The 21614-nt window shown below is 37.7% G+C and overlaps 1 protein-coding gene across 1 annotated transcript in view; it reads right to left on the minus strand.

Annotated features, from left to right (window-relative positions):
- Positions 1-20171, minus strand: part of LOC139935209 (uncharacterized) — a 39823-nt gene extending 19652 nt beyond the window's left edge. Inside the window, exon 1 of the mRNA XM_071929696.1 lies at positions 19394-20171. Coding sequence (XP_071785797.1) covers positions 19394-19991 — 598 coding nt within the window. The 5' untranslated portion in view covers positions 19992-20171. The remainder of the gene's footprint in view (positions 1-19393) is intronic.
- Positions 20172-21614: the final 1443 nt, after the last annotated feature.

The following is a 21614-nucleotide window of genomic DNA, read 5'->3' on the forward strand; positions in this document are numbered from 1 at the left end:
TTTACAAGCTACTGCATGAGGTGCTTGAGATTTTACTTAAACAAAAGTGTTGCATATATGGCTCGGTATCGCGTCAGTATTGAAGGGTTATTTTTCCCTTGGCCTAATGATCCAACTATAAATGTTACTTATAAATTTGTTGTGTACTTTAATTGCTCTAAAAGAACCAATCTCTTGAGCTCTGGCGTGGAGAGGCTAGCTGTTTCCTCATATAGCCACTGCCGCCATCAAAAACTTGACTAAGTGGAAACTACCCCGCCTGCATTTCAGTTAATCGCTATTGATCTGCGAGTCCATGCCTCTATTGTTATACTCCTGAATACCCCACTATTGTGCTTTTCTCCGACCACTTACTAATCCGTTCAAGTAAATGGTGTTTTTCCAGTAAAAGGTTATTTATAGAGATTTGAGCAAACTCTCATGCCTGATCTTAAACTTATCGACATTTTGTTAATGCTGGTCTTTATACGGCCCAGTATTTTGTGAAACTATACAGGTAATAGTAAAATGTCGGTTTTATTTACATCTCAATAAGAAGAGTCCCTCAAGCATTGATTTAACCGACTAGTTCGACCAATTACTTGCAATATTAAGGCTTACTTTTATTTATAAGGATTTAAGCAAAAGACTAGTAAAAGCAAATGCTAGTTTTTATTTATCTGGCCCATAATGTCTAACTTTTTGTTTTTATTGAACATTTAGCCAACATTGTATTAATCAATAATTTATAAATTATGGATCATCAATGCAAAGTGTTCAAATTAATATCTGGGGATGTTACAGTGTTACTACTATTACTAAAGCACTACTGTTACTCATTGTACATTGACATGCCTTGAACTTCGCACCTGGGCCCAATTTTATAGAGCTGCTTAGCATAAAAATTTCCTTAGCATACATTTCCTTCCTTGATAAAAACAGGATTACCAACCAAATTTCCATGTGATTTTCAGGATATAAGCAAACAACAGCTGAATACCAGCAACAAGCAATATGCAAGAAATTTTGTTGATAATCCTGTTTTTATCAAGGAAGAAATTTTATGCTTAGCAAATTTTTGTGCTAAGCAGCTCTATGAAATTGGGCCCTGATGGGGCTCACAAATCTTCCTCTAGTAAAGTGGGTTGGAGGCACTTTGACTAAATGTAAATTTGTGTTGAAATCTTGCAATAGACCTTAAATGCACATGACGTCATTTCAGTAGGGCGCCCCCACCTAGAGGTCAAAAGGAGGTTGTTCATTTGGCCAATCCTGTGCGCCGCGCGTACAAATCTGTGCGTTTTGATTGTTTTTGTCACCGTTTTTTCCACCAAGATGGCTGCTGGATGACGTCAATGCATACGGCCTATGGCACCACAGCAAAAGCACAGGGCTCCACCGCAAATGCTGTGGGTGCCATGGGTTAATTTGAGGTCTGCATTGATCTGTATTAACATCACAATGCAAATCATGTCTAGAAAAGGTCCGTGTGTACTTGAACTCACTACTTTACATGTAACACACATCCATCACATGTTTAGATGCAAGGGTACATCACAGGTGCAGTGGGTGGCCTTCGTGACGAGCGGAAGGCTGTAAATAAAATTGATCTTCACCGATGCACAATTAAAATTACCGTGGCATGTCGATGAGTAAACAGCGTAGCGTGGATTCTTTTTATTTAGTCTCATCTTCAATTGTTTTCTGGTGGGAGGTTTATTTAAAGGCAGTGGACACTATTGGTAATAATAACTAAAAATAATTATCGGCATAAAACCTTACTTGTATTGGGAGCTGTTGATAGTTTAAAACATTGTCAAAAACAAATCCCTCTGAAGTAGCGTAGTTTTCGAGAAAGAAGTAATTTTCCAAGAATTTGATTTCGAGACCTCACATTTAGAATTTGAGGTCTTGAAATCAAGCATCTGAAAGCGCACAAGTTCGTGTGACAAGGGTGTTTTTTCTTTCATTATTATCTCGCAACTTCGATGACCGATTTAGGTTTTTTATTTTGATCATATGTTGAGATACACCGAGTGAGAAGACTAAGAAGACAATCTCCACTTATTTACAATAAACCTACACCGTTTGAAGATAGTAATAGTAGAAAGATTCCCTTTAAATATTACGTGCTGTAGTTTTAGAAAAATGAGCAAAACAATGTCACGAAAATACGTTTTACATTAAAATAATTTTCGACTCACTGAGACGAAATTTTGTAACATTGACTATAATGAATAGCCCTAATGGGGAGCTAAATATCACCAGTATGTGAAACACTTTGAATAACTCAGGTACTTGAAAAATTACAACCATTATATTTTTGTATGCATGTTGTGAAGGGGAAGTCTGTCTTTTTGTTCATTAAACACCAGGATGCAACTTGATTGTAAGTGAAAGTTGTTTAACTAGATCTTATGCAAAGCTATCCAGTGTGAACCATACACTGTACACTTCAGCCCCTTTAACGTGGGATCAATTTAGCAAGGGACACATGTTTGTTAAAAATTTACAAAATGTACAGCATGTGAAAGGACAACAATTTTCTCTTGAAAAAATCTTGTCAAACATTTTACAACCATGCTAAAGTTTAAGCAAGGGACCAGAGTAAAACTGCTGTCATGTGAATAGCACTGAATACACATGTCAATGTGGAGACCTCAAAAATGAGCAGAATTATGCAAGAAAGAAGTGGGTGTACATGTCTGCACACTTGTGTATAAACCTGGATACAAAATGTGAAAGGTTGTTTTTCTGACAATTTCCCACCCACCAAACTGATGAGCCACAAGGCTCAGCGCACACACAGCATAGCCACTTGACATATTACCCCATGCGTCCTGCACCCAACCCAGTATTGTGAATTTTGTGAAAGGATAGACTGTTACTGTCCAGTGCACCTTAGGGTGGATTTCCATTATGCAACCCGCGTAACCATGGATACTAGGGTTTCCCTAGGGATAGAAATTGTGTGGCAGGGAGGTGCTCTTGGGGGTTATAGATGATCTGAGCATGAGCAGTGGGACTGCCAATATGGCGTGGGCCTGCAGGGTCGGTTTAACATGTCTAGTAAAGCCATGGAAATTTATTTTCACAATCTTTTAGTATAGGTACACACTTGTAGTTTTATGTAGTAATAATAATAATAATAATTTTAATAATAATTGTGGCCTCTGATATAGCGCACATATCCGTCACTCAGTGACACTCCTGGCGCTATAACACTAGTATTACCTGCAAGATTTGGGACTATGTTTTTGACATACATGTATGAGACCTAATTCTGATGGCACCATGTAATGTTTTTCAAGGTTCTCTTTTTAGTAGTTCTGTAGTGCAACATTACATTGGTAAACTGGAGTACTTTTATTGCTTAAAACTTTTTAAAAAGTTTTTCTCTTAATTACTTCAAGTACAAGATATTGTGTGTGTACAAATGGGACCAATAATGCATGTATACTGGTTTACAAGCAAATTTGAAAGAAGCAGAACACATTGTTAAAACACACAAAAACAAACCCAAACATATTATTTTGTTGCAACTGTGGTTCTGTCTCTACGGACACTGAATGCATTTTCAGAATGAATCCATTTCGCTGTGTCATGTTCCCTATTTACGTGTGTATTATAATAAGCATGTTCCATTCACAGACATTTTATAATTACATGCATTCCTGCTTTACAGGATGTCAAGAAATTGGGTCAAGTTTGCAATTTCTGAAGGCCAGTAAAAGGATCCACAAATTTACAGATACAAGTAGTCCTACATGTACATGAAATGTATATAAATTTATAGACTAGTTGTTGTTGCATGCAATCTGTTTTAAATTTGGTAAATTTGTTGTACAAAAGGCCCAAATGAATTTCCCATCGTGGATAATAAACTGAATTGAAATTGAAATTGAACTTGAAATTTAAAGACTTTGGACACTATTGATAAATGTCAAAGACCAGTCTTCTCACACTCACTTAGTGTATCTCAACATGCATAAAATAACAAACCTGTGAAAATTTGAGCTCAATTGGTCGTCAAAGTTGCGAGATAATAACGAAAGAAAAAACACCCTTGTCACACGAAATTGTGTGCTTTCAGATGCTTGATTTCGAGACCTCAAATTCTAAATCTGTGGTCTCGAAATCAAAATCGTAGAAAATTACTTCTTACTCGAAAACTACTCCACTTCAGAGGGAGCCGTTTCTCAGAATGTTTTACACAATCAACCTCTCCCCATTATTCGTAACCAAGTAAGGTTTTATGCTAATAAATATTTTGAGTAATTACGAATAGTGCCTTTAAGTTCCAAAACACATGTTATATTTTTCTCATAGCCTGCCCCTTCACCAGAGGAAAATTGTTGTGCCCCTTTAAGAGTGAAATTCAAGGCTAGTGTGGCATAGGAGGTCGCCTTCATGCAATGAATGATCAACAATAACACATCATTTCCTTGTTCCATTGAATGCAATATATGCTCCTCCATTTTTGTTTGTTGACAAATTGGATAATAATTACCCAATTACATGACATAAACGGAGTGACAATAGGAAACATTTGTTTGAGGGTTCCCTGACTTTATACTGACAGTATAATTTTCACCGAGTGGAAAGTCTGTGACATGTACCGTGTACATACACTTCTATGTCTTGGATATTTTCACCCAGTAACTGCACTGAATGGTTCAATACAACATCTTTGCTGTTGCCATTTACTCGGTTATTAATCGCCAAGATAAGGAGATGGGCGCAACAACACAAGGTAGCCACAGCAGAATACCAAATAAGAATGCTAAGGACTTTTATTGATTTTTGGAGTTTCCCTTTGGAGTTTCCCTTGTGGTTTATATTGACTTTTATTGATAACAGAGTAATCACAACTGCAAAGAGGGCAACATAAACAAAGATCAGCTGACTGAAGTCTCAAATTCAATTCAAATATTTCAGTGAGAAATTACTTCTGTCTAAAAAACTACCCGACTTCAGAGGTAGTTAAAATATTTTATTCTATCAAGAGCTCTCCGTTGCTCGTTACCAAGTTAGTTTTTGCATGTATGCTTATAATTGATTTGAGTAATTGCCAATAGTGTCCAGTGCCTATAAACCACAAGGTCCATCACTAAAATAACACATGTTGTGAACACATGGTACTCGTTAATGCTATACAAATGAGTAGTGCAGAGTGATCAACTTCTCATTACTGCCTTCATTAACAACATGTAATTAGGAAGGATTAATGAATCAGATTGGTGAAACTGAATAAACTTAAAGGAACACATAGCCTTCGATCGGTCGAGTTAGTCTTTGAAAAGCATTTGTAACCGCTTGTTATAAAATGCATGATTAGGAAGATATTTGAAAAGTAGAATTTAATGACTACCATTTATGGGAGTCAAATTTTGAACTCCCATAAATGACCGACCGTGTTAGTTCGCAAAGTAAAAGTAAAACCATGCATTTTCGAGGAACATTTGTGAGGATCATTGTAAAAACATCTTTCTAACATGCATTTTATAACAAACGGTTACAAGTGCTTTTCACAGACCAACTCGAGCGATCCAAGGCAACGTGTTCCTTTAATATTAATAATAATGACACATCACAAGCCTGTATTTTTCAGTATTATAAAAGAGAAAAGTGGAGGCTGGCCTCAAAACTCAACTTTGCAAATTTAACAATCGTTGCGGTACCCGATGCTGAAACTAACGATTTGAAACTGCCTCTAGCCACTGGACAATCTAGATGGTTTATTTGGTTAGACACTGCTCTCGATGCAAGGGTCGTGGATTCGAATCCCACCAGAGTAAAATGCCTGTGATTGTTTTCACAGAACTCGGGATAGTGCTAAGTATACAAGTGCTTTGTAACATCGGTGTAAGGGTAAACCAAAATTATCATTATACTCAATTTTGCATTAAACAAAATAAGAAGAGCTTCTTGTACTGTTTTCTCACAGGGAGTCTTCTGAACAATACAAACAAATAACATTGTCAATACAAAAATAATCACTTTGACAATGACACAATGCAAAATCCTCCACACTATCTCAAAACACAGCATGCTGTTTTTCTCAGAGCTACGGTACTTCTTCTCGTCAGTGAATGGTTTATATTTAGCATCAATATCCTCGCCCATTCACCAGCCAGATCGAGACGAGAAAGATCTGTCTGTCCGAAATGTCACCTACAGTTCTCTTTGTACATGTAGTTTGTCAGGGACTCGGGGCTCCGTGTGTACATGTAAGTGTGTCCATACCCTCGGATGGATGGGGCTATTCATAAAAGGCAAAGGCTTTGCCAGGCTCCCCAGAGGGTGTCATGTTGCAAGGCTATGCAGGGGTACAACCATGCAACTTAAATTATCAATGTTTACGAACACGAAGCATGTATGTGTACTGTACAACAAGCACGTACATGTATTTTTATTGATTAATAACTTGACATGATTTTGTCATGTTATAATACATGAATTATGTACAATACAGAATTCATGAAATATGTTTTGGGCCCAGCTTTAAAATGACTCTGCTTACTGCCGAGTTGCCCTGGCTTAAAACATGATAAGGAACATACATAATACATGTAGTAAATGGAAAAATTGTGAATGACATAATTTGCTACAGCATACAGACCTACAAACGTAAACTGAAGCCCAGATTATAACTTAAGCCCATGCTTACACATTTCTATTGGACTGACATGGCACCAAAAAAAATGTGAGAACATACATGTACGAATTCCAATGTGAGAACAGCATTGCTTCTTATGTATTCCTTTGTTCTGTCATCCAAACTCTGCCTACATGTACAGTACATGTCTCTCCCCTCCATTTTCAACAACATTAAAGGCAGTGGACACTATTGGTAATTACTCAAAATAATTATTAGCATAAAAACTTTCTTGGTGACCAATAGTGGGGAGAGGTTGATGGTATAAAACATCGTGAGAAACAGCTCCCTCTGAAGTGATGTAGTTTTCGAGAAAGAAGTAATTGTCCACGAATTTGATTTTGAGACTTCAGATTTAGAACTTAAGGTTTTGAAACCAACCATCTAAACGCACACAACTTCGTGTGCCAAGGGTGTTTTTTTCTTTCATTATTATCTCCTAACTAAACTTCGACGACCGATTGAGCTCAAATTTTCACAGGTTAGTTATTTTATGTTTTGTTGAGATACTCCAACTGTGAAGGCAAGTCTTGGACAATTACCAATAGTGTCCACTGCCTTTAAGTAAGATCACACTACTGTGACCTCATTTGCACTCCACTGACAAGGTCATACATGTGACACCTTCATCCTTCACAGTAAATCTAACCTCAGTGTCCATGGTAGGTATAATTTCATGTATCACACATTGTATTTACATGTATGTGGGAAGATTCACTCTTGAACTGTGACATTGCAGTCAGTGCAGAGCATAGAAATAGAACCCGGAGAACGCTGAGCAATACCGTGCGTATGGCAAAATATCATCGTGTGACACGCGCGTATGGCAAAATGGCAAGATGTCAACGCACATAGACCATTTCTAGTGTTTTCATTGGTCAATGATGATGTCATTGTATGGCAAAATTGTATAGCAAAATATTTTGCGATACACGCGTAACGAAAATGGCGTATGCGCGTCCATAAAAATGGTCTCACAACGAAACCGCACGCACAATGAGACACTCGGCGTTCTCCGGGTTCTATTTCTATGGTGCAGAGCAAAGTCCTACCATTCAAACTCAAAAGAAAAATTCCTGGAAAGTTGTAACCCTACCATTACAACAATCCCTAGTCTGAAAGTTTTTTTCTGAATAAGGTTTATCGCGAATAGCAAGAGAGGGCGCCGTTGAACCCACACAAAGATATAGGACATGCATGCGCACGTCATGCATGACAACATGCACCGCGGTAGCAAATGCCCCATCTGCCTACCCATAACACATTGCGATTCTGAATCGCGATAAACCTAAGTATTTTATTTTATTTTCACTTAGTTAATTATGTTATAAAACCAGGAGTTCAAATTAACATAAAAGCTTGTTCCTAAGTCTGTTCAGAGGGAGGCACACATTAAATTGAAAACTAACGTTGTTTGCCTAACTGCAATAACTATAATACACTTAACGACAATGCAAACTTGAATTAGGCGTGTTCATGTAAACTGCTAAAGCAGTATAAAAACTGGACAACCTGCATTTCTTTAAATAACAATACAGGTCATTATAGACACTGGGGTCGATTTTACAAAGGTAGTCCCAACTTAGGACTAGTCCTAAGCAATGCTAAGAGATAGGACTGGTCCTAAGTTAGGACCAGTAACTCATCCTAACTTAGGACTGGTCCTATCTCTTAGCATTGCTTAGGACTAGTCCTAAGCAATGCTAAGAGATAGGACTGGTCCTAAGTTAGAACCAGTAACTCATCCTAACTTAGGACTGGTCCTATCTCTTAGCATTGCCTAGGACTAGTCCTACATGTAAGTTAGGACTACCTTTGTGAAATCCACCCCTGGACACTATTGGTAATTTTCAAAGATTAGTCTTCTCACTTAGTGTATCTCAACAATGCATAAAATAACAAAACCTGTGAAAATTTGAGCTCAAATGGTCGTCAAAGTTGCGAGATAATAATGAATGAAAAAACACCATTGTCACATGTTGTGTACTTTTAGATGGTTGATTTTGAGACCTCAATTCTAAATCTGAGGTCTCTTAATCAAATTCGTGGAAAGTTACTTCTTTCTCGAAAACTATGTCACTTCAGAGGGAGCCGTTTCTCAGAATGTTTTATACTATCAACCTCTCCCCATTACTCGTTATAAAGTAAGGTTTTATGCTAATAATTATTTTGAGTTATTACCAATAGTGTCCACTGCCTTTAAATCAATCACACTTTATTTTATACACTAAATAATTACCAATGCAACTTGTGAGTGTTGGCTTACTTAAATTAGGGTATTATTAAATGGCATTGAATTTCAAATGGCATTGAATTTGCTGTCAAATACTGATAATAAAAGCGTTTCAGTGTGTGCCGTTGTTCACCCAGTTATTTGTTGAGTCAAATCCTTAGATGATTAGTCCCCCTTTGCCCTTTATCGCCAATGCCAAAGGTAAATAAATCACCGCTTTAGAAAAAAGTTAACACAGAACAAGAGATGGCTACACGCAGTACACGTTCCTAACCGTGCGAACACAGTGTCTATTTTTGTCTGCAGCCTTAGGCCAAGTAAAAAAAATATCCGTTGTATCCTCTCCCTCATCCTTTTTTTAAGGCCTCATCCTTTTTTTTGCTTTTCTTTTTTTTAAGACAAATTTTCTATGTATTTCTCATTCAACTTACTAATCTTTAAGGAACTTGTAACTTAAAGGATTCGGGTGCTTTTTCAAAATGTCCACAGATTTACATTAAACTTACAGGGTTTGAAGATAATGATAGTGGAAAGCTTCCCTTCAAATATTACTAACTAAGGTTGTGTAGTTTTTGAGAAATGAGTAAAACAAGTCACAAAATAGTTTTGGTCTCATTATTTTAGCATGTAAAATCCCCTTAACCAGGTATGATATTATACCAAAACCATAGCATAACTAAAACGGAGACGAAAATTATTACTTTTACTAATTTCTCAAAAATTACAGCACCTCAGTAAGTAAAATTTCAATGGAAGCTTTCTACTATCATAATCTTCAAACTGTGTAAGTTTAATGTATATCTGTGGACATTGTGTTTTTTGTTAGGAAAAAGTACATAATACCCTTTAATAAAGTAAGTGGTGACTTTAAACTGAAGAATTGGTTGCCAGTTTGAATTAAATTGCTTAACGGCCACCTTTGAAAGAAATAAAACACACAAAATAAAAAGGCCCGCGTCCTCCTCTTTTGGGGAAAAACCAAGACGATCAACTTGTATTTTTTTTTACCTGGCCTATAAAACCCATGATGAAATTCCAATGACTTTGTACCTAAAGCAGTTATTAATTTTCCGGGACTGACTGTCTGCCCACCCAGAGTGATGAGAGTCGTCCCAAGCAAAACCCATTAACGCAGCACGGAGACGGCATTACACACTACTCATGCCGTGACACCATGTTTATATGTATCTCCCCCAACGCTTTAAAGGCACTCTACACAATAGGTAATTACTCAAAATAATTGTTAGCATAAAAACATCCTTGGTCAAGGGCAATGAAAAGCTGTTGATAGTACAAAACATTGTGTGAAACGGCTCCTTCTGAAGCAACGTTATTTTTGAAAAAGAGGTAATTTCTTCAGCTGAAGCTTTTTTTAATGCATCTAAAAGCACACAAAGTACTGCAACAAGTTTTTTAAAATGATGATTCAGTTGCAAACTCGATGACCAATTGAGCCAACATTTTCACAAGTTTTTTATTTTTCGCATACATGTATGTTTAGATACACCAAGTGAGAATGCTGGTCTTTCACAAGTACCAAACGTGTCCAGTGCTATTAAAACACAATTCCATTGCACACTGTGCGTAGATAGTGCCACAGCCATTAGAATTTCCATCAAGTGTGTTTCTACATTACTTCAGACAAATCTGCAAACCTTACTTATAAAATAAAATCACAGAAAGGTAAATGTGTAGAGATCTGAGCCCCCCCCCCCCCAATTCCTACTCTTCCTAAAAAGGAAAGAGTTCATGTTTAACATCTTACCCCTTTCAAGTGTCCCTGCATTTCAAAACAAAAATTCCATGGCACAGTGTGTGTGTTAGATAGTACCACAGCCACTAAAATTTCCATTAAGTGTGTTTCTAAATATACTTTAGACAAATCTGCAAACCTTACTTATACAATCATAGAAGGTTAACGTAGAGAACTGAGCCATCCCCCCCCCCTCCATATTCTTCCTAAAGGAAAGACGAAAAAAAGCAAGCAAAAAAAAGCGTCCCTAGATTTTTAAATTGATTTAATCTCTCATGGTAAACCATCAGGGACTTGTTCTTCTTGTCACTGCCTCGAGTTTTGTGGTTCATAAAAGGCTAGTATTGACGTCATTCGGCTAGGGTGCTCCAGCATGTAGTGTGTGTGTTTATGCTAGACGGATGAGAGATGTACGGGATGGTAAGATATTGTGGTGTACTAAATCTAGCTGTGGTGCGGATGGGCACGAGATTGAGGCCCCGGGGCGAGGGCTTGTGAAACTCTAGCGTCATCTCTGGGAAAAACAAGCAAGCGGACTTGTTGTTTGTTCAATAACCGACACAGGGGCATTCCGGTGATCCACAGCAGTATTCTGATAACAACATTTTGGTTTAAGTCGCGAAAATATGTTTTGAGTGTCGGTGATGTTGTAATTTCCTCTAAATTGAGTTACATTCAAAACGTACATGTAGAACACACAGTGTACACCATCCACGTACACACATTGTAATTAATTTAAACTTGACTAAAACAAACAGTATGTTGACCATTTATAACTAATTTAGCATATACACCCAAAAGTAAACATACTGTATGGTTTGGTAAGACCTGCATTACCTAGAAGGTACATGTATGATGTACACTTCAAACCCATCCAACAAAAAATTCAACCGTTTATGGAAAACACACACTAAGAGGGACTTTCTCATTGAAACGTGAGTCTTGCCCCAACACAGGGCAGCAAGTTTCAACAGAGGGCCCATCATAGACATACAAGCGCTAATTGTTAAATGAGATGCATGCTGGTCTAGCTAGGGATTAGACTTGATCTCTAGCTAGACCAGCATGCACCTCATTCCACGAATAACGGGGTGAGTATTTGCGATGAGGTCTACATGTTTGAATATGAGTTACATGTACTTAGCCCATACGTATCCATCAAATGGACAGACTTATTCATCACAACATTCGTTACCATGCGAAAATGTATACAGTACTTTTAAAAATGCGCACAATTTTACAAGTTTAGATTTGTTTTCTCAGTACAGAATCCAGGGCTGTATGCTTCGTTTTTGAAAGGGCAAGGGCACCAAGGCAATTTCTCTCTGGAAAAGGGCACCCTATGAGGAAATTGTAAATTTCTACTGTAGCATTCCAAGGGCACCAAGGCAATGACAAGGGGCAACGGAGGCAATTGCCTCCGTTGCCTCCGTGAAGTATCAGGCCTGAGAATCTGTACTGAGAAAACAAATCTAAACTGTACTACAGATCTATAGCATATTTACCGGGTAGCCTTGAAAATTGATTTATCAATCAAAAATAAATAGCTTCATCTTGGTTGCGTGCCAGATTCCACGCAACAATCCTTGACCATACTTCAATTTGTGTCCGCTACCCAAGTGAATTCCAGTGAGTACAGTGTATAAAAAAAACACGTGTAAAAATAGTACATTCTATTTTTGAAGTGTTGAAAAAAACACAGGCATTCAGTACAGACGTGCAGGCCAGAAAATGTAATTGGACGTAGTAGCTGTTAATAAAATGTCACATACATGTAATATGTGTACAGCTGTAATTTACTGCTTCCAAGAAACAACTCTGGCACTATGATTAAAAACAAGTCTGTGATTAATAAAGAGAGTATATTTAAATCAACAGTGATTCCATCATTTTCTTTGATGGAAATACAGAACAGCAGGAAGCAATGACACAGACAGCCATTGTTCATCATTGACGGTCTATTTTTAAAGTTGGCATGCACGCAAACAACAAAAATATGACAGTGCGTTAAAGGAACACGTTGCCTTGGATCGGACGAGTTGGTGTACAAAAAGCGTTTGTAACCAGTTGTTATAAAATGCAAGTTTATCTTTGCTTTAGGAAGAATAAATAAGTTCCCATCCTCTGTCACTGTATTTGCATACATCCAACCCATGTAATTGAAAAAAATATATAACAAAATCAGACATTTTATTGAAGTGCTGTGCAGCCCACTACATGTAACTACATAAAAAAACCTTCTTCATCCATACAATGTGTATTTCAGCTCTACATTGTATGTACATTTAGTACCAAATCATTGCCATTGCTCATTCTCACAATCTTCACTGTAATAGACTGTGCAAGTCTCGCGCGCACCGGAGCGAGAAAACACGACAACTGAAGAACTTTATTTTTTTGTGAATCAAATCTTTGCTTTAATTTATTCTTAATGCCGAATCTGAACAACAAAAATACACATTTGAGCAGCTTAAATAAGTTTTATCTTTTTAAACAAAATACACAATTATCGGTTAAAGTCTATGTATGGACACAAGTAAAACTCTGGGAAAAGGATGTTTGTTTGATTTTAAATGTTTTGAAACCCCTTTTGTAAATCTACGCCCGAATGTGAAACTACTAAAAGCTGGTTTATACGCGGACGCACGATGTTCGCAAGGGCGTTAGATAAACGCGTGACGCATTTTAAAGAGGAAGCCGACGCCCAAGCGACCAATGAAAAGGCTTTCCACCCCGTGCGGCCAAAACAAGCGTCTGTGTAAGTTTCTTGATCGGAGATGGGCACAATTCTTAATTTTTTACAACTAACCTGACCTGAGGTCAAGTTTAATTATCGGTTTTTCTTCGTTATTATGTTGACTTTATTTTTTAATTTTATATATGTTGTTAATTAGTATTACATTTTTAACAACATATGTCATTTTTATGGTCATAAACTACATTAGACTAAAGTAATGGACGAAACAAAATCTCCCCAACGTAAAACTCCATAAGGTTGGAAAAACTTCCATCAATAAACTACACATTACAAACATGTCAAATGAAGACACTATACAAATATGATGCTAAAAAAAACTACTACATGTACTCTTCAAATGATTTGTTTGTAAAGTGCTTTGTTCAAATTTGTGTACTGTAGTACATGAAGAATTATTGGTTTATGTTTACATTGCCCACCTTGTTGAGCTGTCAATGGCAACAACTTGGGATAATGTTTAGAATACATTTAGGCCAAATAAATAAATAAAACAGTTGATCGTCCCCGCCCGCGTTCTTTTTTTGGGGGCCGCATACTTTGTTTTACTCTTTACTATTTTTTTTATTTTTGTAGTAACAAAAGTTTTTAAAAAATAAATAAAAATAAAATTGTTATCCGACACTGTTAGTGTTAGTGTTAACACAGGTCCTCATGCAACTAATATGTATAAATAAGTTTGATTAAAACTGAAGAACTGGTGGCCTGTTTGATTTGAAATACTTAGCAGCCATCTTGAAAAAAAAAATAGTAAATAGTAAGACCCTCATCCTCCTCTTTTTTGAAAAATCCGGACTATCAACTGGTATTTTTTGTTATTTGACATGTCAGATACACAAGGCTAGTAAAGTGTGATGAACCATAGATGAACCATAGATGAACCTTAGATGAACCATACAGTGTACAGGTGTACCTATGTATGTACACAATGATCAGCTGACAAGTACGTCTTACTCAATGTGATGTACGTGTACAGTAAAATATACATGAAATAATTATGTACATTGTACAGTACACAATACATCAATACATAAAAACAGCTGCATCAGAAGGGTTGTAACAAAATATTAATGTAATACATTGTACATTAACTTGGCTTTGTGTCACTTTGTATATAATTATAACATTTTCATAGAGTACATAAACCAAGTACATGAACTCTGCCTGTCAATACAAGGTGATGCTCATGAATAAACATAAGGTTGTTGAATTGATGTTATTGTTTTATTTAGACATCATACAGCAGCCTGACAGACATCTTGTTGTTCCACTCATTCAAACTTAAAGGCATTGGACACAATTGGTAATTACTCAAAATAACCATTAGCATAACAACTTACAAGTGGTAACAAGCAATGGAGATCTGTCAAATACATGTACATAATGTTAAACATTGTGAGAAACAGCTTCCTCTGAAGTAACCTAGGTTTAATAAAGAGGCATTATTTTGTTCACTAAAATATTAAAAGGATTGAAGCCCTTTTTATGTTATATGAAAGCACCAAGGGTGTTTTTTTTTCTTACATTATTCTCTTGCAACTTGGATGACCAATTGAGTCAAAATGTTCACAGATTTGTTATCTTATAATATATGCATACAAGTATGGTTTGGATCACCAAGTGAGAATACTGGGGTGGATTTCACAAAGAGTTACATGTAGGACTAGTCTTATCTCGAGTTAAGACCAGTTACTCGTCCTAACTTGGGACTATCCATGCAATTTGTATATCTCCTAGGACTAGTCCTTACCTAAGTTAGGACTAGTCCTAACTCTTTGTGAAACTGACCCCTGGTATTTGACAATAATATTGCCAAAAGGTAAAAATCTTTGTGAAATGGACCCCTGGTCTTTGACAATAATATTGCCACAGGTGTCTACTGTGTGATATGAGAATTACAATGATTTCAATTTCCATACAGATTGCTATTGATACAAATTATTCAATTGTCAAACCTAATATCAAATTTTGCACCTCTTGCAGTCATCTTCTGAAATTGTTTTGACAAACCTGAATCACATGGAAACTATGGAGGCCATGAGCCACAGCAAAGGACATGGCCTTTGTTGCCTTGGTCTTGAACTTGGTGCCCCTGTGACACTTTCCCATAGAGACATTAAATATTTGTAATGGAAGTGCCCTTTGCAAAATGAAATTGGCTTTGCTCTTTTAAAGAATGAAATTCCAGGCCTGCAACGCAACTAATGTGCATCAATTTATTTTTTGCCATTGACGTAAATGTTCTATTTATAAACATTCTCATGCAAGAGGCCTAAAGCATTCTGACAAACTAACTATGCACATACATTAGTCTTAGTCACCAACAATAAAAGTGCACCTTTTTTCCTTGCGTCTTATTTTAGGAAATGATTTAAATGTCTTCGTTTTCACCTGGCTGATGAAACACGGAACACATTCATTTAAATATATTCATTAAATACATTGGGTAAATTTTGAAGCACCTTTCATCTAATTAGTGTTTTTTTATATTTTTTATAAGACTTCCGGATTAGATTATTGGAGCTTCACCTGTCGATAGTAACACACTATGTTTATGCAATGATCTCTGTCTGGCATTCTCAGTAAGACCTCAAGCATGACTCATGCTCAAACGCCCTGGCTACCCGACAAGAAACCGGTTTAAAGGAAGGCGGTAAATGTACACGCAAGGAACGATTTTGTCAGACAGTTTTGCATACAGTGTAGCAAGATGTTTAGACCTTATTTTGTGCACACTGAACGCTGATATTGAAAAATAAATCTTGTTTTTTACTTTTTATTTATGTACCATTTTGCTATGCTGTACAAGGGAAACTGTTTCACTGACATACAGCAAATGTACAGGCCTTGAATTTTGTTCATGAAGGGGGGACAGCTTTTTTTTACTCTGGTAAGGGGCACAGTAATTTTTCCTCTGTCGAGGGGCACTTCTAGTACGGTAATACTATGCATTGCCTTGAAGGGGGACAGCAATTTTCCCTTTGATAAGGGGCACACAAATTTTCATAGATGTTAGGGGGCACTTCTAGTACTGTAGTTTAGCCTTTACTGTAGAACACTAACAGGACTTGAAGTGGCCCAGTAAGTTTTCTCTAGTAAAGGGGCAAGGCAATTTTCCCTCTGATAAGGGGCACTTCTATGAGGTTCCTCATTGAGGAAAACTGAAGTTTGTATTGAAACTTTTAAAAGAACATTTTAACAACAATTTATGCGTGTGCAGTGGTTTGTTATGAGGCCTGCAATAATATGTACAATGATCAACTAGCACGATTCCCAAATTACAGATTACATTGTCGGGGATGACGTCACAAGGCTTGACCTTTGACCACTTGCTTTAAGGTCACTGAGATTAGTATTTGGGTCACTAACCTCACAACAGAAAACAAAATATGTTTGATGGTCGAGTGTGTTTCCCCCATTATTGCTTGGTAAATTCGTGTAAAGTGCAGTCTACTGGCTAAAAACTTCCTTTCTTCTGAAGAGTTGTAAAACTTTAAATAAGCGCTGAAAATGTGTCATTGTTACAGTATGTGGGAAAAATTAGTGAGTCAAGTTCTTGCGGAAATTTGCACGACTGACCTCCCGCATGGTGTAGTTTTTTGTGTGTTTTTTATCTTAATTTTGTGCTCTGGGTGAAAGGTTGAGTAGGCGGGTCTCTGAATAAAAAAATTAAAAAACTGTTTGTGTATAATGCCGATTGTTTAATTTGTTTAAAAAACATTTTTGTCAAAGAGGGGGTCATACAGATAAAATACATGTCATACTGTTTTTCATTATCACCGATCTTTATATTAAACTGTGTATAATATGATTACAATAGGATGAGCAACCAAGATCAGGGCAATATTTCACAAGCAGTCCAATAACTATTTTTACACTGATGACCAAAATACACATCAACTGAAATTTCCATTGTTTAAACTTTGAGGAGGACCTTATTGCATTGAAATCATCATGCTGGCTTCCTAGAGGTAAACCAATAATAAATTTAAAGCACATGGATGCGCACGTAGCTGAGGGCGCCCTACTCGCATGAAGTGCGCAAGCGAAAACTGTTAAATGAGGTGCGTATTTATCTAGCTATAGCAATCATTAGACCAGCATGCACCTCATTCTACGCCTAATGCACGCACATACAAAGTATTTGTGTTATGACAAGGTCTATGTGCATAAAAGATATGTCAAAGAAATTTGTAACCATACAGCATGCACATTACATCTGGATATTCCATACTAACTCTATGCCTTCAGCCGTCGATTTTCAACAAACTATTCCTAACTTAGGATTAATCTTAGGACTTAGGACGAGTTCAGTTATGTATCCATAGACGAAGGACGCATTGAACCCATCCCAAGTAAGGATGGGTTATTCGTCCTAACTCGAGATAGGATTAATCCTAGCGTTTCGTGTAATCGGTGCAGGCTAGCTAGTGAGCAATGATTGACAGACAATTTGCCATTTATATCTGACCTCCACTTTTTAAGGTCACAGATTGCAATTTACCAATTATTGATCTTTCAAATTAATGTAAGAACATTGATGAAGATTACAATAATGTACATGTAGATAAAAAACATGTACATGGCAGCTACATGTACCTCCCACTTACTACGAATACATGACCATGAACCTAATTCTGCTATCGTCTCCCTGCTGCGACCTCATGATTACGGTGCACAAATTTCTATTAAAAACTTGGTTTCCCTTCATGTTTGCATGCCTACAGGTTTTTTTAAGCAAGATTTATCTCATCAAAATAAGGTTCTACTGTATGTTCTTAGTACTCTCATTGAGCCTTGTGCAGGTCCAGAAAATTAAAAATGCAAAAATCGATCAATTCTGATTGTTATTCAGAATCCTTGCCTTTCGGTAAAAAGTATGGCTGCTACCGCTGCTTCCATTTGTATCAATGGTACGCTGTGGAGATGATAGCCAACTGAACCTCACTCACTTTCTAGGAGTATCTCTAACCTAACCCAGTCCCAAGTGCAAGGGAGTGTTTTGCTAGGTGACCATGACTGAAACAATTTAAAGATCTACATGAAAAGGAGTCGGTGACAAAAAAACAGTTCAAACAGATCATGTTCTAAAAAATCATCACGATGTGCAACGCCAACCTTGATTTTATAGTCATTATTTACGTACAGTATGATTGCATCTAATTCTAATTGGTCTGCTTCACAAGGTTTTTTAATTTTTTTAAAGACTAAGAATTCCTTTCACATTATTTAATAGTTTTAATGAGCCAACAACTAGTGGTTTTGTCAAAACAGCTGCATCATCACTGCCATTGAACCGAACAAAACAAAAACCGCTTTTAAAACCAATGACCAAAGAACAAGCATGCTCAGTCTTAGTTGAGATTTTCGTAACCCTCCTCCCAACAGGCGAAAAGGAGGAGGGTTATGATGTTATCGCAACTAGCCTCTAACGCTTGGTCATATACTCGCGAGAATCGTACCCTCCTCCCAACTGTGAGAGAATGGATGGATGGTTATAATTATCACAACTATGGTTAGTGATCAACAGTGTAGAGAGTGTGTCGCCAACAGGTTGTCTGGTTGTGTTTACTGAATGTTTAGTGTTTCTACTTCTAGAAACTATAAGGCTCCCCTGTGAGCCTTATAGGGGTCTCATATTTAGGGCCTTTTTAACGCTATACGTTTTTCAAATCAGCGTTGATGGGTGAAAGTTTTACGACTGTTAGCAAGCCAGAACTGAAGTTTCGTGTGTACTGTACACCTAAAGCTTTCCCCAACCTACTCAATATACATTCATAATGCTTGCATTTCCTTTTTGTTGAGTGAAATTTAAAAACATCGTCCAAAAAATACAATTTTCTGCTCGATACTCATTGTTGTTTTTCTGCCGCATCGCACGTCTTTTGCCTCCTCATTATGCAGCCTACTACATGTAGATTGACAAACTCCCGAGCCGCGGCCGAGTCGGACTAAACCATTCTGTGAGAGGGGTGTTACAAACCCGTGCCTTAGTTAGTTAGTTCCTATACTCACCTACTGCCGGTGCATCATATGAATCTCCAAGAAGAATCTCGGGTGCTGAATACGCAAGACTTCCACACGACGTCTCCAACTTCTCACCTGGTCTGTACAGATTACTGAACCCAAAGTCCGTCAGTTTAACGATTCCCAGCTTTTTGAAAAATATGACATTCTCCGGTTTCAAGTCGCGGTGAACGACGTGTAACTTATGGCAGTAAGAAATTGCACTAACAATCTGGGAAAAATAATCACGAGCAAGGTCTTCAGTGAGCCCATTTTCATGCTGCATAATGTAGTCATACATGTCCCCACCGTCTCCAAGCTCAAGAATAAGGTACAGTTTTGTTTGGGTGTCAATCACTTCGTAGAGACGGACAACATTTGGATGCTGGACAAGTTTCATACACCGAACTTCCTGGAAGAGATGGGCCCTTGAGATGTCATCTAATTTGTTCTTGTCGATGACTTTGACAGCGACTTTCTGGCCGGTGAATACATGCCGAGCGAGCTTGACGATGGCGAAGTGACCGCGGCCAAGGGTCTCTTCCAGATCGTACATACCGGCGATTTTGCCATCGTAACTCGACTTGTACGCCGCTGCCCCACTCATAATGGAAGCGTTTTATGAAGACTGATTTCGTCCAGAAAGATTACATAATTGTTGAGAAGAGGGTATTTTTTATGTCAGTAATCAACTAACCTTCTTCGACAAGTTATTTAGGTGTATTGTTTGCCGGTAAAAATACTCACGAAAGATCTTAGCTCGTCTCCCGACTCGGGCTGTCGTCCATGGCCATTCGTCGATTGACAACTGCTTTTGGATATTGGCCATTCTGCGCACCTTATGTGAGCAACTTTTGATAAACCAAAGTGCTCTACGAGCGTGCTGTTGATTGGTTTACTTGCCTTTAAGGTTTCCACCAATAACCTGTGAGTAGACCAATAGAAAGAAGTTTTGTTTCGAGGATAGGCGCATTGTCTAAGCTGAAATTATAGGGAGGAAACGCCAACAAGAGGGCGCTCTTATAGACTTTTTTTTAGGATTCCCCATAATTGCGGTTTTCATGTTTGAGCTCAGAGATTGTGGGGATGGGGTACAAACAGCACTAAATTTAAGAGAACAAAAATCGTTCCATCTTCCATTTAATTGTGGCTTATGTGGTTTTGTTTGGTTTGGTTTTGTTTGGTTTGGTTTTGTTTGGTTTGGTTTGGTTTGGTTTGGTTTGGTTTGGTTCCGCCATGGTTTTATGTTTGCCCACCCCCTAAACTTTTCTTTCTGGTGGGATGGGGGGGGGGGGGGGGGGCGCTGGATGGTTGATTCGGGATGGTCAAAAAGGTGCAAGTTTGGATTGTACCGCCTAATCTTTCACTCGAGAAGGAGCTAAAAATTACACTGTTTTACACTGTTTTGCTACAAAAGGTAATAATTTTTGATGCTGAAATTGTGGAAATACTGTTATCAAACGCCTTATATCTACATCTTCTGCATGTTTTTCAGTTCACTGTTCAGTTTTACAAAAATCATCAAGATGCTAGAAATGTAACTAGCATCTTCCTAGCAGTTACTAACTGCGCCCACAAACGGGTAGTAGAAATAAAGGTATTTTTGTAAAAAGTAAAAAAATAAATATGTAATTGATACATTTAAAGTCAAATTAATTAACAGTTGTTTAATGTTGACCCCCAACTTTCAGAAAACAGCTTGCCCCTGATGAAATGGAAAAGATCCGAGTTGGGTCAAAGATACTATTTTGGTCGGGTTCACGTCATAAAATTGATTAGCTCTTATGTGATGGTCCACGTCTAAAAAAGGAAGATTATATAAAAACTGTAGAAAGTTTATTTCCTGATTAAAAAGGGGGCAGGGGGAAAACATTTTTTTGGAGGGTGGGGGGACACAATATCAAATCCCCCCCCCCCCCTCATCTTTTTAACCACCATGAAGCCAAAGAGCAAAAAGGCCAAACCTTGTGTTCCGCCATGGGCAGTTATCCTGCTGGGGCAAAGGATAACACAATTAACTTATGGAAGATGGGTGGTGGACACAATTGGCCCAAGATTGCACCACAAAACATCTAAAATGCAAATTACTCCCGGGCCCTTAGGCGGGCCCACACCGGCACGACGTCACGCGAATGCTCCATCGTTGACAGATTTGCACCCCCTCCCCCATTTTGGAAGGGGGCAATATAATGTTCCCCGTGTTCCTTTTCTTGACCACCTTTATCATAAG

Source organism: Asterias amurensis, chromosome 3 (assembly GCF_032118995.1).
Source record: "Asterias amurensis chromosome 3, ASM3211899v1".
NCBI classification, from domain to species: Eukaryota; Metazoa; Echinodermata; class Asteroidea; order Forcipulatida; family Asteriidae; genus Asterias; species Asterias amurensis.